Source organism: Schistocerca nitens, chromosome 5 (assembly GCF_023898315.1).
Source record: "Schistocerca nitens isolate TAMUIC-IGC-003100 chromosome 5, iqSchNite1.1, whole genome shotgun sequence".
NCBI classification, from domain to species: domain Eukaryota; kingdom Metazoa; phylum Arthropoda; class Insecta; order Orthoptera; family Acrididae; genus Schistocerca; species Schistocerca nitens.
In genome coordinates this window covers 501,371,324-501,397,145 of record NC_064618.1, presented here as the reverse complement: position 1 = coordinate 501,397,145, position 25,822 = coordinate 501,371,324, and the positions used below count along the sequence as shown (strand labels likewise).

The 25,822-nt window shown below is 40.4% G+C and overlaps 1 protein-coding gene across 1 annotated transcript in view; it reads right to left on the bottom strand.

Moving 5' to 3' along the window:
- Nucleotides 1–21,215, bottom strand: part of LOC126259877 (structural maintenance of chromosomes protein 5) — a 150,744-nt gene extending 129,529 nt beyond the window's left edge. Inside the window, exons 1-2 of the mRNA XM_049956938.1 lie at nt 21,035–21,215; nt 8,061–8,202 (exon numbers count right to left, since the gene is read on the bottom strand). Coding sequence (XP_049812895.1) covers nt 8,061–8,202; nt 21,035–21,078 — 186 coding nt within the window. The 5' untranslated portion in view covers nt 21,079–21,215. The remainder of the gene's footprint in view (nt 1–8,060; nt 8,203–21,034) is intronic.
- Between the last annotated feature and the right edge of the window lie 4,607 nt (nt 21,216–25,822).

The window sequence follows — 25,822 nt, the reverse complement described above, 5'->3', positions numbered from 1 at the left end:
TTATGCAGTTAGTGTGTACTCCTTCCTTTATAGTGTATTCTACCAGGACATGCTCCATCAGGTTCTTCCCGTTCACACAACAGACACAATGAAGGACAAGTAATTAATGAGTGTGGAATCTTCACTCAACTCATGAGTTAGGAGAGATTCTAAAACTGTACAACTGTCATATCTAGCAACCATGAAGTGAAGCAAACCACTGTGTGGCACTATGACAAATTAAGTTCATAGAAACAAAACTGGACATGGGGCACTAAGCTACCAAAGAGGGCTAACCATAGATAAATATTAAGGTACAGCTATCCACAAAACTATCGAGTAAAGCTTGAGTTGATAGCATTGGCTTCTGTATACCAGAAGTAACCAGATATCTTTCTGAAGATTACAGCATTATTCACCCCAATGTGACAGCACAGACAGGATTGGACTAATTACAGTTCACACAGAGGCATTCAAGCAGTCAATCTTCCTGTTCCCCCCTCCCCCATAAGCAAATGGAATGGAAAGACTCCCTTAAACATAAAGTAAGAATCTTGTGGCATTCACTTACCATGGTTTGCAAAGCATGAAAGCACCAAGTCAGTAAAAAAACAATACTGTGTAACTGACTGTGTTGATTCTCACCATGTAAATGCAAAGGCACACACAGCCACAACACATTGTTATTGCCTATTACTTAACACTTCACATTAGAAAGCGGTTCTTGTGTAAAGGCCCTAGTTAATGGTAATGGACAGCATTTCACATGATCTTTTTGACTGGAAACAAACTGTTGCTCACTAGAAAGAAGCAAATGAAATTGGAGACTGCTGTCAGCCACCACATCAACTGTCAAGACTGTGCACGCCTTCCTGCATTTTGCTACAGTTCTGTGGGATTGCAATCTCCCTATAGACAACAGCACTTTTGGAACACAGTGACATGGTATTTGAAAGGGTTAGTGGTAGAAAGCAATAACCCTTAATTTAGTGAAGATTAATCCGATCACTTTATCTGTAGTGTTTCTGAATGCACTACATGTTGGTAACAAGCAGTTCCAAATGTACCACTAGAAAATTCCATCTAAAATATAAATCACTTTGTCTCTTTGTATTTATGTTCTTTTCTTCGAAGTTAACCAAATATCTTATTACATTTATGTCCTCCTCTTTGGAGCTAACCAGACACACAACATTCAGCAAGCTCTTGTGGGTTAGCACTTTCTTCTGCAGACATTTTCATTTCATTCTTTTGCAGCTGTGCAGAATTTACACTTTTTTAGCTTTGTTTAACTTAAACAGTATTCTTCTGGCCTCATTTTCACTGTAAAGAGTGGATAATTTGTCACTCCTACAGTAACAGCATCTACACAGTTGTGCCAATGAAACCAGTAAAATCATAAAAGTCTGTTATATGGTATTGTTTCTTGAACAACAGGAAACAGATTCAGCAATGTAAAACGCACTATCTTTTAATTACACTGAAAAACATATGAAGCCATCAATTAATAGTTTCCAACATATGAGAAGGTGGACGGTCAGTAAAGGAAACACAAAAAAAATTAGATTGATTGATTGAGAAAGTATGGGACCAAATGGCAAGGACATCAGTCCCGCAATTCCAAAGTGGATTACATAAGAAAGAGGGTCTGCTACAAGTGGACAGAGTCAGTCAGAGGAGTCTAATTATAACAGAAAGAACATTAAACACACATAGGAAAAGAATAAAAGGTGAGACCAAATCTAAAAACTAGAAGAAAGGGAGTCGGTCACGGGGTCACAGGCCGTGAAGACAGCAAAAGGAGTCCCAACCAACCAGCCCCTGCTCCAAGACTTAAGGAGAACCTTATATCTGGAAATAAAAACCACTTTCATGGAGGACCAGGTCACCCATCCGTAGATCATCTGCTAACATTAAATTTAAGCGAGCAGGAAGACTATACTTAGCACAAAGGGTCGAAAGAAGGGGACATGCTACCAATATGTGAGATATCGTCAGTCTGGCGCCACAACCACATTGTGGGGGTGGGTCGTTATGTAGGAGGAAACAATGGGTGAGCCAGGTATGGCCAATGCATAAACGGCATAAAACAGTGGCCTCCTACAGAGAGGGGTAGAAAGAAGTGCCCAAACTGCAGTAGACTCCTTGATCGTGCAGAGTTTATTACTATGAGCAGTAGCACTCCAGATAGCATTCCACTGTTGGGCAAAGAGAGATTTGACGTAGATCCGCATATCCGCAGCTGGAATCGTGAAAGGAAATGGGGGATAAGCTCTGCTTCTCTGGCCAAACAGTCAGCCAATTCATTCCCTGGGCTTCCCACATGACTTGGGACCCAAAGAAAAATGACTGAACAGGCAGCACGCTCAAGGGCAGAGCGAAGGTCATGGATGGCAGAGACCAAGGGGTGATGAGATTAGCATCAATTGATAGCCTGCAGGCTGCTCATGGAGCCGGAACAAATTAAAACACAATGGAGGGAGGCCTGAGAAACATAAAGGAGGGCCCTGTGAATGGCTAGAAGCTCTGCCATAAATACACTACATGATCCTGGCAACAAATGGTGTTTGAAGCCAATAGGAGACGTGAAAGTGTATCCCACCTTATCAGTAGTGTTGGAACCATCAGTGTAAAAGATGGTGGCACCCTGGAACTCTGCAAGGATGACACATACAAGACACTGGTAAACCATTGCAGCAACAGAGACCTTAGGACCCCAAAAGATATCAGTCCTAATCCATGCTCTAGGCACCATCCAAGGATGGATATGGGAGAAAAGACACAGGGTGCAGTCCAGTGAGTGCAGATGGAGATCCTGGCAGAGGGTAGTGACACGCATGCAAGCCGGCAATCCCACCCGTGGGCGGGTGTTAGGAGGGAGACATCCCTCATTGGCGAAGAGCACAGGGTACACAGGATGATCAGGGAATTGGCGAATGGCGACTGCATAAGAAACAAGGAGTTGGCTCCGTCGAATGTGTACAGGGGAAGTCCCTGCTTCTGTGAGAAGACTATCAACAGAACTAGTGCGAAAGGCACCAATAGCCAGACACACCCCACAATGATGGACAGGGTCAAGGAATTTCCAAGTGGAAGGAGCTGCTGAGCCATAAAACTGATTACCATAATCGAGTCTGGACAAGACCAGAGCATGGTAAAGATGGAGAAGAGTGGAACCGTCTACACCCCAAAATGCGTGGGCCAGGAGGCAGAGAGCATTAAGCTTCCGCATGCATGTAGTCTTTAGGTGGCGTATGTGGGGCAGCCATGTCAGCTTGTTATCAAAAATAAGGCCCAAGAAACGGGACTGCGCTACAACATCGAGGAGCTGGTTGCCTAAATAAAGTTCTGGATCAGGGTGTACTGAGGATCGACAACAAAAATGCATAACCCCCGTTTTGGAGGGGTAAAACTGGAAGCCATGGGCCATTGGATGGCGCCTTGGAACCGACACTCAGCAGATGCCACCCAGTGGGAGCTGCACCAGATGCAAAAATGGTCAACATACAATGACGGGGTAACCAGAGGCCCAACAGAGGTCAAAAGCCCATTTATGGCAATGAGGAAAAGTGTGACACTTAGCACATAACCCTGTGGGATACCATTCTCCTGAATCTGAGAGGAGCTGAGTGAAGTGCCAACTTGAACCCAGAAGAGCCAGTAAGATAGAAACTCACAGATAAAAATGGGAAAGGGACCACAGAAGCCCCACTCATGGAGGGTAACTAAAATGTGATGGCACCAAGTCATGTCATACGCCTTATATACGTCAAAGAAACCGGCAACAAGGTGGTGAGTAAAAGCCTATCGGATGGCGGATTCCAATCGGAGTAAATGGTCAGTTGGAAATCGCCCTGCCCAGAAGCCTTACTGATATGGTGACAAAAGGCCTCGAGATTCGAGTACCCAACATAACCTGGAGTTGACCATCCTTTCGAGCAGTTTACAAAGCACATTCATAAGGCTAATGGGGTGGAAGCTGTCGAGAGATGTTGGGTTTTTCCCAGGCTTAAGGGCGGGGATAACTATACTGTCTCGCCATTGTGATGAAAAAGCACCCGTGAGCCAGATGTGATTGAAGACCCTGAGGAGCTCTTGCCTCTAGGGAATGTCCAAGTGTTGAATCTTCTGATTACGTATGTTATCTGGACCTGTGGCTGTGTCTCGTGAAGAGCTAAGAGCCTGCACCAATTCCCATTCAGCGAAAGGTGCATTATAGGGCTCAACATGGTGCAGGATGAAATGGAGGGGGTCTGTTCAACTCTGTGCTTGTGCTGGAGAAAAGTAGGAGGGTAGGAAGTGGACGACAATGTCACCACAGTGTGTCGCTAGGACCAATGGACCAGTGCCTAGAGCTCCTTGGAGGTTCAGATCCTCGACCCAACGTGGGGCCCTTTCTGCCTGGAGGCAGCAGGTGAACGAAAGTGTCACTGGAAAGTGGTCACTGTCACAAAGGTCATCATGGGACAATCAATGTAGGGAAGCCATGACAAGGGAGGAGATCGTGAGACTGATAGCAGAGAAGGTGCCATGAGCGGCACTTAAGTGGGTAGGGGAACCATTGTTGAGGAGACACAAATCTAAGTCCGTGAGAAGTTGGTCGATTAGGATACCCCGACCCGTTGAAGTGATACTACCCCACAGTGGATGGTGGACACTGAAATCCCCAAGGTGGAGAAATGGGGGTGGGAGTTTCTGGATTAAGGGCAATAGTGCAACATAGGTAAGTGGCTGACCTGGAGGGAGGTAGACATTGCAAAGGGTGAGTGTCGGAGTCATTTGCACCCTAACCGCTATCACTTCCAAGGTGGTACATACGGGGATCCAGTCACTAAGGACATCGGAGCGAACTAGAGTGCAGACCCCAGCAGATGCTATCCCAGGGCCAGCACGGTTCCGACAGAATGCCCGATAACCAGGAAAAGTTGGAGAGTGGTCATCACGAAAATGAGATGCATGGAGAACAAGACAGAATGCAGAATAAGAGGAGACAAGACGTTGCATTTCTGGTAGTTGACGACAGTAACCATTGCAGTTCCACTGGATGATCGTGTGGCATGAGTCCAAGGTAGGCACGAAGGAGCCGAGGAGGAGGTCAGGTCACTTTATCAGTAGTTGTCACCGACAAGGATGGCGTGACATCCATAAATAAGACGTCAGACTCAGGTTGCGTGAGGGGAGTTGGCACCTCCGGGAGCACCGGGGGTGCCTTGTCGTGGAATTTATGTTTTTTCTTTTTCTTCATCTTCTCTTTCTGAGGTGGAGGAGGGCAGGACACAGGGGGAGTACAGGCGTCTGTAAGATTGTGGACCAAAAGAGAGTAGGCGACCTTGGGGAACACAGATGGTGCACCTTGTGGCAGAGTGGTGGCAGTAGTCTTCTGGCCTGAGAGACGCCGAGGAGCGGGTTCCTGGGAGGGAGCCAGATCACCAGCAGATGCTGAAGAAGTGAGGCACTTCTTTAGCCGGCGAGGGGGAGCGACTCCCAGATGGGAGGTCGTGGGAACCGCAGGGGGATGGAGGGGAGAGTGGGACGGGGCTGGAGTAAGGACGAGGGAGGAGAAGGAAAGGAAGTAACAGAGGCAAAAGTTAAAGATATTGACACTGGGTGGAGTCTCTCATGCTTTTGGCAAGCCTCAGTGTAAGACAGGTGATCCAGGGACTTATATTCTTGTATGTTCTTTTCTCTCTTGGAAGCCGGGCAATCCGGTGAGTGACGGGAGTGGCGGTCAGCACAGTTGACACACACAGGCGATGGAGCATAAGGGCTTCCCTCATGGACTGGGTGGCCACAGTCACCACACAAAGGGTCCGCCGTACAGCGGGAAGACATGTCCAAAATGCAAGAAACAAAAGCACCACATAGGTGGAGGGATGTACGGCTTCACGTCACATCTGTAGCACATAACCTTGACCTTCTCTGGGAGGGTATCTCCCTCAAAAGCTAGAATGAAGGCACCAGTATCAGTGCAGTTGTCTTTGCAACCCTTCTGCACATGGTGAACAAAATGAAAGCCACACTGTTCCAAATTAGCCCGGAGTTCCTCAGCAGTTTGCAGGATGAGGTCCCTATGAAAAATGATGCCCTGGACCATATTCAGAGATTGGTGAGGAGTGATAGACACTGGGATGTTGCCAACACGGACAGAGGGAAGAAAAGCTGCGGACTGGGTGGCAGAAGCAGCTTTAATCAACATGGAGCCCTAGCGCATCTTACTAATAGACTCCACTTCACCAAACTTGTCCTTGATATTTTCCACAAAAAACAATGGCTTTGTGGCAGTGAAAGTGTCCCTATCCGTGCTAGTACAGACGAGGTAATGGGGAAAGCCTGGCCCTCCTCCCACGGGGTAGCCAGGGATGGGGAGGCTGCCAGATCATACGAGGCAGCATTTAGGGATCCTTCATCATTCCAAGAGACGGTTGTGTGAGAATGGCCAGATTTTTGCAACTTGCTTCATGTGCCAAGTGTCCACTCTGATGCCACCCACTCCAACCAGGGGCCCTCCCATGGGCGCCATCCAGCCACAGCAAGGGCCGTCTGGCACGGTGGCCATTGCTGGGAGTTCCAATGCTCCAAGAAGACAAGCAAGCACTCCTTGGCATACACAGGGAGGGGACAGCCCAGGTATCAGTAGTATGATCCTTGTGCTGTCAGGAGGCTCAACCATATGGGTACACAACAGTCCCACCACACGGACTGGATACATGTGCTGGTGACCTAGTAGGGTGGAAGGGGGCTACAGTGGGGAAGGAGAGGGGGAGGGGGGAGAGGAATCCACCCGTAGATGCTAGGGAGGGAGTTCTTCCCCATATGGCTCACACTAAAAACAGGAAATTTTGGGGCTGAAATGCCAAAACGAGAAAAAAAAACAAGCAAAAGGAACAAAATTATGACCAATACAGGAAACCAGGGGAATAGCCAGGTTGACATAAATCAGATCATCAAGAGAGGGGAAGCATGTAGCAATGGGGAAGGAGTGGGGATATGGATGGAGAGGGGCAGGGAGAAGGAAATGCAGCTAAGGAATGAAGAATGAGCTACAATAGCTCGTGGCCCCGTGTGCGCCACGCACGAACTCACGAAAGAACCGTGAGCCCCCAGGAGGGCAAAAAATTAGATTTGGAACGGTGCCCTCAATTTTTTCTCCTCCTGTGCAAATCTCTACCCTCACCTCCACCTGTCCCTCATAATATATTTATTATGACAGTCCTGATAAAGCTAATGAGTATTACAACGTATCTGTCCCTTTAACTTCCACACACAGTTGTTATGCTATCCACCAACACATTCCTCTTACTAGCCAGTGTTTTTCATAGCCTTCATCTCTTTTCCCATTCTTTTAACATTTATTAATTCCATGCTGTAACTGTATACTTAATTTTCAACATTATTCTGTAACATTTTTCAAATACTTGCAGTTTCTTCATTTTCCACATCATCAACAGTTCACAGCCATAACACAGTTGTGCTACGGACACACAGTTTCAAGCATTTCATCCAAAAGTCTGGGCCTTTGTTTGACACCAAATCTTTTGATTAATATACTGTTTCACACCTCAACATTTTCCATTTTAGCTACTTTTCATCGCCTTGTGTTTTCACAGTCACTTCTGTCATTGTTTACCTTTAACACACATATTGTGCTGAATTCTATTTCATTCAACAATTTTAAGTCATCCTTACATTCACCAGACAGGACTACATCATCTGCAAATTTGTAGACACTGCCTTGTTTCAGTAAGTCCATCTTCATATTTTTCAACACAATTCAACAGGTAAAAGAACACATCACCAATCCAAGGAAATTGACGGAATGAAAAACAGAAGAAAACTATTTGCAGATAAAACAAGAGAAGGTAAAGATGGTAGCTATTCATGGAGTAGCTCACTTGGACACAAAGCATTTAACAAGTTGCATGTTTTATTTCATGAGCTATATTGAAATTTTTAAATCTGTGAATTCTAAATATTTAAACAAACGGCTCACATTATCTTTTATGTAAAAGTTCACTTTTGTACATAGTTTTAAAAAATGCACAGCTTTATAAAAGGAAATGCACAGTCTGGGTTATACTCACAGAGGATCCACGGTCTGCAAGTTTCAGTTTCCCACCAAGTCCCAAAATTATAGCTGATACAATGGTTGATTTACCACTTCCATTTGGGCCAATAATTACATTCAGATTCTTGTGTGGTTTTACTTCAACATCTTCAAAAGTCCTATTAATAAGAGAATAAGTATTATCGAGTTGCTCTTCTATCATTTAATTTATACAAACATAAAGCAATACTAATCATAAATGCATTATAATACACTAAAACTAAACACTGTGTGGTAGGAGAGAAATGATTCTAAGGAGAAGTAGTCATATACAGTAAATTCGACATAAAATGCAACATAATTCCACTCTAATGATGCCTGCAACATACTTATGAAAACTAAATCAGTTTCTAACTTTAGCCCTGTGGTGCGTAGCATCCATTACAGTGAACAGCTGTTAATGGTCGCCTCTTTGCCGTTTTCAGTCAGTCTTGAGGCTGCAAATGCACATAGTCCACTGCAGTAGGCACTCTGTACTGATGATGTGCCATTCAGGTATTTGTAGCCTCATAACTGACTGAAAATGCCAGAGAAGTGGCCATTAGAAGCTGTCCACTACAGTGAAAATCATGTACCACAGGGTTAAGTTTGAAGGGTTCCAAACAAAACCTACTACCTAATATAGGAGTGCATAGTTTCATGGCAATATGTAGTAATAAAAGTTTCTCAGGCTTCCAGCCGCGTCAAGTGGTTTAAAATCCACGAGCTTTCAGCCGAGTACTCCTCGGCCATTGTCAAGAAACCTACTACCAATTGCAGGGGTAAATGACAACTGCTGAAAATTGTACCTTGCATCAAATAACTAACAGTTCTTGACAGACTTACTGTGAAAGTGTGCTTAAGGCAGTCACTGAAAAATATAAACTAATAACTGAATAATCCTCTTCTGAAGAACACATTTAGTAACATATGGCCATAGGCTTTCACAGCCAGTACAAACTTGGTGAATAGCTTTCAAGTGTATTGCTTCAAAAAGAAATAGATATTTACTGGTAGTCCACCTGATTAGCAATAATCTTCTTCATGCCATTTAAATTTTTGGTACCCCCAAGGAAAGACATTACATTTACCATGCCCCACTTTAGTTTTCATGTAGCAACTAATGCTCCAAGACAGTAAACATAGGTGAGAAAATTTGTTCAACAACTTCAGAGAGGATGCAAACCAGTACACTAAAAGACTGAAGAAAGTTTAACACCAAGGCTGCTGTTTATTTGCTGAATGACTAGTTTCAATACTTGCCCCTTTTCACTAGCCGTGTATTTTATTTCAGATATGTCTCATGTGGACAGTTCTGTTAATGTCTTCACACTTAAATGTATCTCATATCTTCATTATCCAGCATGAAGTGATCCACGTGACAACATTTTATATACAATGGAGAATTCGGTCTTACTGGATTACACTGGGTGTCATGCTGGCTTAAAATAAATGTTTTTGTAATTTTGACAGCTGTTTGGTGTTAAAAATATATTTTCTTCAGTATCTGAGACTTGGAAACGCTTATTGATGGATAAACAATACAGAGAAAATTTAGTGGAATGGAAATCTCTCAAACATCTCATTCTGATATATGGAAAATCACACTGATTCTGACAAGTAAAAGTTTGTATAGAGTTGGAGATATAACTAACCAGGCACTAAAAAGGTGAAGCCCTATAATGTGTAATGTTCTTAATCACATGTATAATACATCAATAATTCAAGATATTTTTCCCCAGCAAGATTAAAATATGCAACTGCTACTCCCCTTTAGAGGAAACATGACTTCACATATGTCACAAACTACTGGCCAGTCTCACTCCTAAATCATTTTTCAAAGTTATGAGAATGTAATGTTTTAGTGGAGAGTCAAGGAAGTGTATGAGTCAAGTGACAAAGAATCCCTGTTATCAGTCATAGATGAACTAGGTTTGGATAGAAAGAAACTAAAATAATAAGTGCTGATAGTACAAGTATGTTCTGAAAAGTTAAATTCGTGGCAGAAGTATTCAGATCCATTTGAAACAAAAATACAACCTAGACAACGGGATGAGCTTTCCTTCTTGTTGAATTTTGCACAACAGAAAGTAATCACAGAATGCAACAAAAATATAAAGAATGGAATAAGATGGGTTGCAAAAAAAAAAAAAAAAAAAAAAAAAAAAAAAAAAAAAAAAAAAGAATACAAAAATGCCTTTGCAGATGATCTGCCTCTGTTTGCCAAAACAATGGAGGAGGCAAAGGAACAAACCCTTGAACCAGCAAAACAAGCAGCTAAAATAGGTCTTAACATTTCCTTTGGAAAAACTAAAATCATGGCAAACAACAAGCACCCAAATAAATACCTAAAAGTCCAAGACCAGAAAATGAAAACAGTGAAACATTTTAAATATCTGGGAAAATGGATTAGTTGGAACGCATCAGAAAGCAAGGCAGTAGAATCCAGGAAAAACAAAATTGAAGTGCCCTTCCAATTGAAGCACCAGGCAAATAACAAAAAATCCCTTTCATCGGAGCCCAAAATTAAGCAGTATAAACAGTGACCACACCAGAAGCATTGTATGCAGCAGAAACCCTAACCATGAATCACATAAGGCAGATAGAACAATTTGAACTAAAAGAAAGGAAAATAGTAGGGAAAAATTTCAGGATAATTTTGACAGCCGTTTGGTGTTAAAAATATCTTTCTTCAGTAGACCTTCTAACGCTTTAGACGATAGAATCGATGTGGAGCTGATTTGGCAACTTCACACCTCTCTCACAACAGCTGACTTACTTGGTACGCACATCCGATCTTCCTCTCTGGATAGTCAGCCACACGTCGATCTCCAAAGACTACTATTCCAAAGAATAAAGCTGGTTAAGGGAATTTACCAGACACCCCCCCCCCCACCCCGCGCTCTCTCTCTCTCTCTCTCTCTCTCTCTCTCTCTCTCTCTCTCCCCCCTCATGAAATAATGCTCTAATGCTTTTTGACAATAGAACGTGTGGAGTTTTTATGTTTTTATGTTTTCACCAATTAACGACGTATTGGATAATGCAGAATAACATTCTTGCATTTCACATGTAAATATCTCTGTCTTCTCATATTTCACTCATATTTTGAGCTTTAGAAACACACTAAATTAACATTCATAAGCGAGTTGGTTTAAGAACCACTCGTAATTTATTAACATGTCAAGTCAACACATGAATTACTTCAAAGCCTAATTTCTTTTTTTCATTTGTCATTAACAATCATCACAGTCATTAAAAGCACAGAATAATACATAAACACTCCTTGTTCTTCTGTACACATACATTGAAACTCTATGGATTGTACAGCAGGTACTTGTAGGCCACCATTCAGCCGCCACGTCCACAATTTCCTCGTGACTGTTTTTAGACCTGCACACACAAACCTGCAATGTGCAGTAGGTTGGATTTGTCTCTCTCATACTTCTATTTAAAATATTGTATTTTCAAGATGGAGGAAGGCCAAATGGTTCTATAATTGAAGCAGAAATTCTCGAAGCACTAAATATTCCCCCCCCCCCTCCCCCCCAGATCGAACACGAGATATTTTATACACAATTATTATGCACATTTATATCACACATAATAACAATTCATATTTCAACAGTATACCTTGTTCTTTTCATAACCGTGAATACCCCTTCTCTTATTATTTACCTATTCCTTTTTCTTTCTTTTCATTTTACTGTAATTATAAAACAGGAACATTTCAATCAATGTTGGAGTTCGCTTTCTTATGTCTAGGAATTGTGAGGACTAAACCTTTAGTTTCTAATTTTCAGCTCCAGGTGTTCATGACACTTGAGTACTTTATTCTTTATTCTAATCCATTGTACTATTTTTTCCATAGTATGTACTACTATTATTATTTGCAGTAGTTTGTAGTCTGGAGGAACTCTGGGCAACTGAAAGTGTTCTTTTCGAGACTTGCAAATACACATAAAACATTTCTTCTAGAGATCACCCAGTTTTCTCAGTACTAAAATTATAGAATAGTTTAAGAATTCAAGAATAGATTACAGAATAGTTTAAGATTTGAAGGGAATTCGGTACGTGAAACTCTTTTGGAAGAAAAACAGAAACAACTCGGGGTCCGACTGTCATCACTCCGCCCGTTAACACAGAACGTTAATGTCCCTAGGAGATATATGAGTCCGCCCGGGTCCCATGGATCTGATATTAACTTCACTTGAGCAAGTGCAGACCAGTACTTCTCATTAAATTTTGTTTGAAAGTCTCCCCATTGCAAAACAATCACCACTGCCCTAGGTAACACAACATTAGGTGACAATACATTTTTTTCCACTTTGTTTTGGATAAGCTTGAATTCTTTCCACATGGCATCTATAACCTTGCTAGTATCATTAAGTTTGGAAGAAGCAATAGTTGAATCGTTTCCGGAGGTTATACTCTCAGTAACATTTCGATCTATAATTCCTTCAAATTGTTCCTCCAGACTACTTATATTTACTATATCAGAGTTAGCTATTCTCTCTACGAAACTTCTTTCTACACTTTCTACTCGTGTATTAACACCTGTAATTTGCAATTGGATTATTGGTATTAATTTATCCTGCTTTTCAACAGTTCCTTTTAAAGTATGCAATCTCTGCTTTACAGCATCAAATGTAACACTGCATACATTCTGAAATGATCCTAACTTCTCACTAAGTTCAGATTCTACATTATCACATTTACCTTCAATACCAAATTCTAACTTCTTTGTCAAATCCTGAAGTTGATCAATTTGTCTCTGATTAAAGTCAGTGAACAGTTGATTTACGTGACTGCTAAAGGACTAGTTAGTTCACCTTTCAAATCTTCTACTTTAGCAGTTAAAGCATCGAATTCAGTTTCAAATTTCCCATTACTTCACATAAATCACTAAAGTCTTTGCTTTGTGAATCTACCTTAGCACTTAACAAGCCTAAAGTTTCATTCTGAACATCAGATTTATTATTTAATTGAGTATTCACTGAATCTAACTTAAGACTTTGAGCATTTAAAGCTGCATTTACTTCCTTTCTTAAAGCCGCTGAATCTGCACTTTGGGCTTTGAATAAATTTACTAATTCAGACCGGTCTGGCACATCCTTACTCACTTTCATAGACATGGCTGGTTCTGAAGTTTCCCCAATTCTCTGTGTATTATCCATATTCCTATTAGTTTTAGATCTAGTAGTCATTTAGCGCATTAACTCTAAGTATGACAACTACACCAATAAAAGTCACTCTACTGTGACTTCTGAAATTTTCCCGGCGTATTTCTTCTTCTAATAATTTCCGGGTATGCAGCCGGATCCCGTCGACATTCTGCCACGATATTCAGTAGTTGTGTACTCACCTGATGATGGCCGGACGTCTCTGGGCCGAAATATCGTGGCAGAATGTCGACGGGATCCGGCTGCATACCCGGAAATTATTAGAAGTCACTCTACTGTTTGTATCCTTTCTTGCTAAGGAACAAAAGTTCTATTTTGCGCTCACCCGGCGTAGAATTCTCGCAATGTAGGTAAGCGGATGTGACGGCAAGTCAGTACCGATGAACAGCAAGCCGGTGGCATCAGACGTTGGTGTCGTCATCGGCGTTGGTAGGCAGCTGTGGAAGCAGATCAGCACCAGCGAACCGCAACTAGTGCCGGTGGCGTCGGATGTTGTTTGCACGTTCGCGTCGCCACGATGTGTGAGAGTTGTATACTCCCCCACTCGATCTTCTTAGTTGAATTATTCTCGTCGTATCTTTTTAGTCTAATATGTCGAGGTCTTCTTTCTGTTCTTTTAATGTCATTACTTCCTTATGTCTTCCCTTTTGTTGCACCCACAATTTTTTTCCTTTTGAATTTTGGACTTAATCCAATTACATGAAACAGTTCTCTTGTCTTGTTATATCTGGTTGTTATGACAACACATCATATCTTCTTCGATTTCTTCTCAAAATCTCCATTTTTTCGAGTCCTTTTCACTGGTCCCCATGTTCTAATGCTTTAGACGATAGAATTGATGTGGAGCTGATTTGCCAACTTCACACCTCTCTAACATCAGTTGAATTACTTGGTACGCACAGCCGATCTTCCTCTCTGGATAGGCCAGGTTGATCTCCAAAAACTACTACTCTGAAGAATAAAGCTGGTTAAGGGAATTTACTGTCAGTCTCTCTCTCTCTCTCTCTTTTCATGAAATAATGCTCTAATGCTTTGTGACGTTAGAACGTGTGTAGTAAATATACAAACTTTATGTTTTCACCAATTAAAGATGTATTGGGTAATGCAGAATAACATTCTAGCATTTCACATGTAAATATCTCCGTCTTCTCGTATTCCACTCATATTTTGAGCTATAGAAACGCATTAAATTAACATTCATAAGTGAGTTGGTTTAAGAACCACTCTTAATTTATTAACATGTCTTGCTTCTAGAAAGTCCAACACATGAATTACTTGAAAGTCTAATTTCATTTTTTCATTTGTCCTGAACAATCGTCATAGTCCCTAAAAGCACAGAATAATACATAAACACTCCTTGTTCTTCTCTACACACACACTAAGACTCTATGGATAGTACAGCAGGTACTTGTAGGCCGCTGTTCAGCCGCCATGTCCCAAATTTGCTCATGACTGTTTTTAGACCTGCATACAGCTGCAAACATGCAATGCGCAGTACGTCGGATTCGTCTCTCTCACACTTCTATTGAAAATATCGCGTGTTCGAGACAGAGGAAGGCTAAGTGGTTCTAGAATTTATGCAGAAATTCTCAAAGCACTACAACCTCTCAGATAAAACGTGAAAAAGGAGACTAAATTTTTACAAATATCTTCTCAGAATGAACTAATAGATTAACTAAACAAATTTTGGATATCATCCATAACCACATAACGAAATGTAATTGGTTTGTGAAAACTGAAAGAAGCCTAAGAGAACTAAAAATTAAAGAGAAGTCATTACTCGACAGAACAGCTCAGATAAGAAATAAAGACAAAAAATAAGGTTCCACAACAAATTTAAAATAAAGTCAAAATTTATTATCTTGAAAGAGGACAGGAGATCAGTAAGAATGAAAAAATACTGACCACAAAAGACAGAACAACACACAAAGAAATGACTGATTCGTCATACTTCATAGAGGCTGAAATGAAAGAATGAGAGGGGAGTCATCCACCTTCGTAATAATGTCAAAATCATGTTTTGGGTTTTAAAATATCAACTCTGCTGAGGCAGCTATGTATACTTAAGCCTTAATCTGCCTAACAGAATGAACCCTCTTACACAGTGTGTTGGCTCCATCGTGTACTAACATCATGATGATGTGGCATTATTCATGTGCAAACTGAAAGAGAACAGAACACCAATAATACTTCTTTTGTAGAGCTGCTACCCAGTCATTAGACAAGAAATTATAAGTGTTCAGCAAAAGTAAGGAAAAGTAGTATGGAAGCTGCCACAGAGCATTGTGTTAATAGTCGCAGGTCAGTCACCGACAGTGCAGTGGCATGTGAATCACAATAACAAGACACACCAATGCATTGGCAAAGTGAGTACGGCCGAGCTCAGCAGTAAATGGCACCACACAGCGGTATCATGTGCCACATGGGGCAGTGTGACCACACCAGGATAGTCTCTTGTTGTGGCAATGTGACTAGGCCCCAGCGTTTAGTGAAATAAATGGGCACTAGAGGCTTATGAATAAGTCTGGATTTTAAGGCAGGGATCACTTATAATTGGAAACCAGCAGCACCACCACAATATCAGAGCTACGCCATAGAGTGAGACGAATGGGCACTGCCAATAGCAGCCCATGAGTTCAGGACCACACTGCACCTGCCACCAGCACTGAGTCCTTCACGGAACTAGGTACCACAGCTACATCGACCTACCGAAGTAGACAGCTGCCTCCAACACCAAGCTGCTAGTGGGACTTGGTACCATGGTGCCATCCATCTCCAAGGACAACAGGTTGAAACCCATACACAGCAGATTCCACATGTAGCCATCACTGCCTCACACGGAGTGAAGAGGCCATTTTCCAATGGGAATGCCAGTTGCAGCACAATGCATAGAGCCACTGATGCCAATGGCTGTAGCATCTGAAGGCCAACAGCCAGCTAGGGGGTGTTCCACCAGCAATGCAGATCACTGGCCCAGCAGCTAAAGGTGGAAGCCGGCATCCGTTCATTGACACCAGCCAGAGGCCATTTTTTGCTACTAGCCAGGTTTGGGAGGAACTACAAAACGTATATTGAGGAGAGCTGGTCTTCAACTAGTTGATGATGCACAAATAACAACTGCATCTGGTGTTTATGATTTCTGCAAAGCTGATATTGACAATTTTTTTTAACTTCTTAGAGAAAGCCAATGTAGATTTCTTATACAAAAACCTGAAGAAGAGTTTTTTGAAAACCCATACAATACCTGGTACCAGGAATTTTCCCCATTGCAAACCACTTTCTGTGATTCTTTAGAGATTAGAAGAGTAGCATCTTCTGAAAAGCCTTCCTTTATCTGCATCACAATGGACATGCACTCATCCTCAACAAAATTCTTTTGTAGCATTTGGTACTTTGCCTTCGTCAGAAATGTCTGTGATGAAGAAGGAGATGTTCAACTACTTTTTCACCACCCACCGGGACCAGCAGTGTCATTCTTTTGGCCTGAGAAGGAAGACTTGTTTTGTGCCTTTGAAAAACATTTTAGGTGCTGTTGGCGTACCTAAATCAACTTCATTAGGCAGAATGTATTACTTTAATGAAAAAGGTATGAATTTAACAGAATATAATTTGTCACAGTGGATTACAAACAGAGATGCTCTTAAGAAGTTTTATTGATAGTTTCAGGGATCACCAGTGCTGAACATGTACATTTTAAATAAACATTAGTGTGGCTGGAATAACTGTTGTTTAAAGATGCTAATTTGACACCGTAAATAATGTTAACCCATGTAATGAAAATGTTTCAATTAAATTCATAACTTTTGGTTCTTTATTTTCATGAGGCAGCGTTACTATAGGTTGTCCGTTTACATAATCCGATATGAATGATCTTCTGAACAATGATGTGATGTACGTTAAATGAATATCCAATATCTATCAAAACTCAGGGTGCTGCTTCTTTTTCTTTTTTTATAAATAGTATCACAGAGTTTCAATAAAAATAAATCTTGTATCAGCTGTCGGAAAGTGGTTCACATATTTAAAAATCATTATTTGGACCACAACAGCTTAAGCTGATTTTCTACATTCCCATAAGTCAAGAATAGTTACTATCTTTTTTTCCAATAAAAATACACCCATTCAGTGACATCTGGGAAAATATAACAGTAATGTGTTGAAACTAAGATACTTTCTGTTATTATTATAATTGTTATTATTATTATAATTGTTATTATTTTTGTCTGAAGTAATGCAATCAAAATGACAAACTTCAGTTGCGGCATTTACGTTTGTAAAAAATTTCCATTTTCCCCTCTTACTAAAAGAAGCATGTTGAGAAATTTTTCATTGACTATTGTCAAGCAGAGAGTAACAAGTAGAAAACATTTCATGAAAATCTGAAGCAGTGGGTGCTGATATGGATGATCTTACATATACTTATTTTTTTCCCATCAGAACACAGAGTATTGTAATTTCAGATTTATTTGTGTGTCCATTCATAGAAAACCCATTAATAATTTTATTTTATTACAATGTGTACTGTCTTGGGAATTATTTAAGACAAATCATTAAGTTCCCACCACGTTGGAGAAAAGTGATAAGCGCATTTTTCAATGTGTATGTACTTTTTCTGGAAACTGGAAAGTGACACATATTAATTTTTTTTTTGTATTCTTCTTTGTAGCCTTACAGCTTAAATAATTACATGCCTATTAAGTATGTGCTTCTCTTAACTTATAAAAAAAAATTCCAAATCAAAAGCTTCATAAGCACCTGAGTTACGGGCATTTATGCAGATAAGTACCATCTTGCATTGACATTCTTGCAGCGCCCAGTTTCAGAATATCACTACATTTAAAATATGATATAAAAAAAAATGTTTTAGTCAGAGAGCAAAAAGAGTTTGCCCAAGTTCTTATGTTATAAGTATATGCAAATGTGCAAAGTTTCAAGAAAATTTGACTTGATGTGTGACATAACCTGCATGATTTTATGTGGAATGACCCTATACAAAATCACTAGGAATCATGTACTTCACTGAAATTTCTGCGGTACTCCCATTACTTTGGCATTATTAGTGTTTCAGACTGAGTGACAAATAGTTGAGAATGAGTGGACACAAACATCTCCCTCGGGATGAATTACCCTTCTTGAGGACTACACTAATATGAATCTTAGTCTGGGCTCTGCTTTTTTTTATAATTAATTCATAAATGAGTCAGGCCTCAGAGCCTGGAGACAACAGTGGCTTACATGTCTAAGTTCTGCTCATGTGAATTTGTGATAGTTTTCTACATCTGATGGACTTAGTCTGAAAGCTGGATACTTCTAGCATTCATTTACATTGCACCTGTCTGCAAATCAATGCCTGTTCTATGTGATGAGTACTAATGTATCCCTCCCATACTGTCGTTTCCCTAATTAACTTTTTTCTGTAATTGTTCCTCCTTAAATGAATTGCTCCAGATGGATATGTCTACAGTAGAGACAGCTCGCAGCACTGTTGCCAGCTTTGAACTGCGAAGCGCTAATGGCTGCAGGCAGAAACAGTAGCTACCTACAGAACTGACAACACTGAGGCATTGCCATAGAGGCAATTACAGAAGTGCATTATGTTACTGGTTTAGGCAGGTGAACAACTGCAACTGTCAGGTAGAAACTTATGCTGACTCAAATATAGTTCTTAGACTATGGGGCTATGCCACAGACCAGCATGTCACCACAAATTATACTAACTAACTAACTAACTCCGTCTACAGGCCGCAAGCGACCCATCGGGACCATCCGACCGCCGTATCATCCTCAGGTGAGGATGCGGATAGGAGGGGCATGGGGTCAGCACACCGCTCTCCCGGTCGTTATGACGGTTTTCTTTGACCGGAGCCGCTACTATTCGGTCGAGTAGCTCCTCAATTGGCATCACGAGGCTGAGTGCACCCCGAAAAATGGCAACAGCACGTGGCGGCGGGATGGTGACCCATCCAAGCGCCGGCCACGCCCGACAGCGCTTAACTGCGGTGATCTCACGGGAACCGGTGTATCCACTGTGGCAAGGCCGTTGCCCACCACAAATTATATTCTAAAAATAATATGCATACAAAGAAAAATTCAGTTTTCATGACCACAGCCTAAAATCTAACAAATAATATGGACACAGGGAAAAATTATCAATTTTCTGCCCATGTATGACATCACACATTACATCACCATTAAATCACAATCTGAAGCCAACATCCAGTATCAATAGATTTATTTGATTCATGTGTTCTGCCTATTCTATTTTGGTCTGAATTCCAAATTAAACTTTAGATCCCTGTATAGCAGTTTGGGGAAAATACTGAAACTGGTAATATCACCCAAATGCTTAGGCCAATTATGTCATCAAAATGGAGGAAATAACTTGTCAAATGCCAATACGAGTATAATATGCATCAATTACAGTTAATCTCATAACATTTTCATTGGCTTCACCACTGAGAATCAAAATCTGTTACATTGCAACTTAACCAAGATCTTCGATATCCTCAACTAGGGACGATCTTCTTAACTCACCTTTCAATTGGATGATGCTCCTAGAACTAGGCTTACCCACAAGAATTTTTTACTAACACCCAAAAGCCACCACAATAGTGCTTCTGCTGGAAAGGACGGAAATTACATAGATGTTATAGTGATAGACAACACACATACTAAAGTCATCCAGAACTTTATATCACCATAGATTCTGCATGTCATTACAACAGAGCCAAACTAACCTTCACTTCCGAACCATTCTTTCTCAATAATCCCATAATACTACAGAACTATTGTTTGGTCACCAAATTTCCTAAAGATTCTCAACTCAACTCCCAGATTGAACATCAGTTCTAGACTGTAAAAATTGCAAAAATAGTACGAAAGTCGGAGGACCATTCCCCAATTTCGTATTCAGAGATATGGGAAAAGCTATCAATAATCACAGGTCACTTCATGTGCATCCCTTATCAGTAATATCTCAATCTTAGACTAGGAGCAATGCTTCAGAAAATAGAAATAAATAGGTTTGAACGTCTTTACATCCGAGATAAATTGAATCCTTAGAATGTTTATTATCAGCCATTCAATATTTCTTGTTACAAGCGGCAATGATACCCACTACACTGAATCTGTAAATTACCTTCTTATAATAAGCAGTGAACCAATTGGTTTGCCATTATCACATTTTTCCCAACATTTAATGTAGTACACTGACGATGACATGACTTTTGTGGGAATTAACTATCTAGAATTAATTTGGTAACATTGAACTCATAAAAGAGATATATAAGATAATGTGTATGTATACTAAACGTGCTGTGTTACCTTCCTAACTTATATTTTCGTAGAAACTTCTACAATAATGTTAATGTCCTTTTTTATTGAAGAATATGTCGGACAGCATCAATTTCACATGAGGCAGATAAGGTTTTCTATACTGACATTGGTTTCACCTAAATAATTTTCTGGTGACACGCAAATGCTAATTTCTGAAGCGTTAGCAAAACTTCAAATCTAAAATCTAACGAAGTTCTACATATGAATACAATACAAAGTTCCTGTGACGAGAAACAGAACTTTCTAGTGGCTTTGTTTATTTTATGACATTCGCTATAACTTCGTCAATGTCGTAGTCAGCTTTAGCCATTCTTACTTTGAACGAATATTATTGCACAATAAACACATTAATGATGCTTGTTTTTGTAGAATAAGGCATAATCAACCACGACATATATGTTGCATAAATTACGTTTACGGCGATTGACACACAATAATATATACACATAATACTTACATAAAATTTTTCAATGTGATTCTTTCAATAATGCCCTTCATCATAGGTAAGTGAATTACTTCAACAGGCGTACACAAACCCTAGGAAGTTCGAAACACCCTCCCATTCAAAACACATAACCTACAACAGAGTAACAACTTTGACAACACCCGCCAAAACGAGAAGCACCTTTGCTGCGCATCATGTTTTGCGATTTGCATCACAGGTAATTTGATGGGTAATTTCATTTTTATTATCTTTGGCATTTCGTAAATAGTACCATAGAACCACTCATATTACATATATGATACATCGTACATATTAATGACAAAATAATATGTTTTTTTTTAAATATTCCTTTCCTGAACATCTAAGCAGGTCAGATTTAATCTATTCTGTCAATGGAGCTGATGTCACAAATTTAAACAGAATTCCCACGAATGATACATGGACAGCCACAAAGTAGCTAGACGTCTCCTTTCTTTAAGTCTTCCACAAAGACCTGTCTATGTATACTGTGTTTCGGACAAGCGAAAAAAATATGGTTTTCATCCGCGTAGAAGACATTGTCACTGTCAAAATGAAAAGAACTGAAGATTCCTATTCGGTGAAGATGGACTGTAAAACACCCATAATTTAACTGCATACGAATTATACTAGTTATTAATTTCCCTGAAAACTTTTTGTATTGGAACCAAGGTTTATATGGGATAGATTCTTGAATCGATGCATAGGCCCTACCATCTGCACTTATTAACTACAGGTAGCTTCCTATATTCATGCTAATTAATATTAATTTTCTCCTTGATCCTTGGATTGATTTGATTTAGGAACTCTTGAGTAATATACTCCTGCCGTAACTGCTGACTTCACATCCAGATCTGACTGTTCATTCTAAATGATGCCTGAATGAGGGGCAATCCAAAGGAAAGAAGATTCCTTTGTCGGTGCTTTCCATCATCAAGTGAATAATGTCCGATACGTACACATATTTGCATCACAATTCGATTTTAGATTTTCAATAGACTGAATAGCACTTTTCGGATCTGAATTAACTTCAATGTTGCGATATCCTGTGGTGCCTCAACTATTGCTATTTTTTTCTGCTGAGTAGATGGAAAAGTGTGATAGGAGGATAAACTATTCGCATTGCCCTAGCTGTGGGCATAAAAAAGCACAGCCAGTCGAACCACTGGATCCCTTTTTGATCCAGCTGTAGATATTAGGAGTGCCTTAGAAGAAACTTCAAAAATCCGATTCATAACATTCTTATTCCAACTATAGAAAGATTGCCTTGTCAGGTTATAATAATGAGTCATGGCATTCCTTAAGTGGCAACTAAATGGAAATTGAAATGGAATACACACATCATTTGTAGTGGTATGACATTAAACCTCTTGAATGGTGTCTGCTAATAATAACAGGAGAGACCGTGAGCGAGACTGTTTCGAATTTAAACTACTAGCAAGATCCATTGATTGTAACTGATGCAGGAGACCATGGAAAGTATGACTTGAGTCTTGTATCATCCATAATAGGAACTTCTTTGATAAACGACCTCTTCTCACTGAAGGAGGCTTTTCCACTACTTCGACCATCAATGCATTTATAGGTGTGGATCGCATTCCTCCCATATGTACCCTGAGGCAACGATACTGAAGACCATCAAGTTTAGGTGCAGCTTCTTCTGAACCATTACCACGAATAAATCTTCCATACTCTAGTACTTAACTTAGTGCCAGCAGAACAGAGAAATGTGTGTCAACTATGGACCTTACAACCTTAATAGATTTTTCAGTTTTATTCATAATACAGTCTACATGGTTAATCCATGTGAAATGCATGTCTAAAATCATGTCCATAAATTTCACAGATGATTTTACTGGAAATTCTCTTTCACTGAACTGAAAGCTATCTTCACTGTATTGAATTCGTTGCTTTCTAGAATATACAACAGAAAATTTGTTTTCAGGTATTGAAAGACCATTTACATCAAGCCAACGAATTAATGCTGTGACAATCTGATCTAATAAATGTTCCAGTTTTCGTAGCCCTTTGTCTACAGCATATATGCATATATCATCAGTATATTGCAGAATTTTGATTGATGGAGCAAAAATAGTTTATAGATCTGAGGTATAGATTAAGTAAAGCGAAGGGCTTAATACAGCCCCTTGGGATAAACTTTTATATCTAGTTATTGACCATGTAGTTCGTTACGGTGCCAAATGAATATTGTATGTTCAAGCAAAAAGATTTGATGCCTGACACAAAGTTAGAAATTGTCTATGGTTCTTACAGTAGAACTACTATTGCGCCAGTCTACAGCCAGAACAGAATTCAACTCATGGTGCAGTTATTCATACAAACGCCAAATATTCCAGAAAGCTAGTAATTATTCACCCATCGAATATTCCTGTTATACATTACGAACACGAGCTATTTCAAGAAACTTCCAGAATTGATAAATACGAAATAGCAAATAATATCTTATGATCATGTTAGAACTGGTGACCCACAGCACACCACCCAGCGATGCTAACCACTACAACACAGTGAAGGCACCACAGCTCCCACCAATAGTTTAAGACATTGCGTGTTTGAAAAATGTATACAAATGTTGAAACTTCCTGGCGGATAAAAACTCTATGCCTGACCACGACTCGAACTCAGGAATTTTGCATTTCATGGGCAAGTGCTTTACAAACTGAGCTACCAAAGGACAACTCGTGACGCCTCCTCACAGCCTTACTTCCGCCAGTATCTCGTCTCCTATTTTTCAAACTTAATAGAAGCTCTCCTGTTGCACTTGCAAAACTATCACTCCTAGAAGTATGGGTGGCTCATTCTATAGAGTGCTTGGATATGAAAGCAAAGGTTCCTAGTTCGAGTCTTTGTCTGGCACACAGTTTTAATCTGGAAAGAAGTATTATACCAGCACCCACTCCGCTTCAAAATGAAATTTTCATACTGGTATGTAATACTTACCTAGGTCCAGCAATCTCTACCCATGTTGGATTGTGTACCGAACTGAGAAAAATAAAACGTAATACCTCAGTTTTAAAACTGTACTTGAAAAACAACTTTAATGAACAAAATTTAATCGAATTTCATTATTTTTATAAGGGGACAAAACAGACAGAATGGCAACAGTATTTCATATAGTGCTAATTTTGATAAGTTAGTAAGCAATTTTCCAGATGTGTCCAACGGAAATGTTTCACATACACCTTGTTGTAGGAAAGTAAATTGAAGTGGATAACTCAGGGTATAATAATTTCTGTTGCTGGGAAATACTTCTTCTATCTAATATGTTAAGAGCTATAAAGTTATGTTTAAGAATCGACATTTAGATCCATATATTACAAACCACTGTGAAGTGCGTGGCAGAGGGTACTTTCCAACCTACCAGTTATTAGGACATCTTTCTGTTCCATTCAAATATGAAGTGTGGGTGAAACGATTGCTTAAATGCCTCTGTGCATTCTGTAACTAGCCTAATCTTGTTTTTGTGACACATATGGTAGTGTAGCGCATCAACCGTATTCACTCAAAAAATATGGCAGAGCGGAATTGAGTTGCAACAGAGCCAGCCACAAGCAGACGAGAGCTACGCACAGCAAAGCAAAACACGGAAAAATGGCATTGCAAAGCAGAGACAGTTGGGTGTGGCAATACTCTAGTGTAAGGATGAAAGCCTTTCCTTACTTGCCGCCACAGAAGTGTTTAATAATCTGCACCGTCATGCTGTCATCATGGACACAGCCGGAGATGTCACTGGCAGCAGCATTCTAGGGGTGCCATGCTCAGCCCCAGTCTTTGCATCGTAAGCAAATGCTGGATGTCTGTTGTTTCGCATGGAGGCAACTGAACTCCTCCACCAACCTGTTCCTGATATACTATGGCTGAGGTCTGGAATAAAGAAATTAATTGAACGAATCTGCTGTCATCCTGACATCTTACACTCTCCATGGGCGACAGTCTCAGGATCACTCAGCACCGGCATCAGAACTTTGATGTCACATTCTTAGAGTAATGTCTGAACATACAATACAGGGTGAGTCACCTAACATTACCGCTGGATATATTTCGTAAACCACATCAAATACTGACGAATCGATTCCACAGACCGAACGTGAGGAGAGGGGCTAGTGTAATTGGTTAATACAAACCATGAAAAATGCACGGAAGTATGTTTTTTAACACAAACCTACGTTTTTTTAAATGGAACCCCGTTATTTTTGTTAGCATATCTGAACATATAAAAAAATACGTAATCAGTGCCGTTTGTTGCATTGTAAAATGTTAATTACATCCAGAGATATTGTAACCTAAAGTTGACGCTTGAGTACCACTCCTCCGCTGTTCGATTGTGTGCATCGGAGAGCACTGAATTACGTAGAAATCCAAAGGGCACGGTGATGGACCTTAGGTACAGAAGGGACTGGAACAGCACATTACGTCCACATTCTAACACCTTTTTACTGGTCTTTTTCACTGACGCACATGTACATTACCATGAGGGGTCAGGTACACGTTCGACGGGCGTTTCATAGGACGTGGAGGACGCATAAATTGGCCAGCCCGTTCTCCTGTTCTTACACCTATGGACTTCTTTCCGTGAAGTACGTTAAAGGAGAATGTGTACCGTGATGTGCCTACAACCCCAGAGGATATGAAACAACGTATTGTGGCAGCCTGCGGCGACATTACACCAGATGTGCTGCGGCGTGTACGACATTCATTACGCCAGAGATTGCAGTTGCGTGCAGCACATGATGGCCACCACATTGAACATCTATAGGCCTG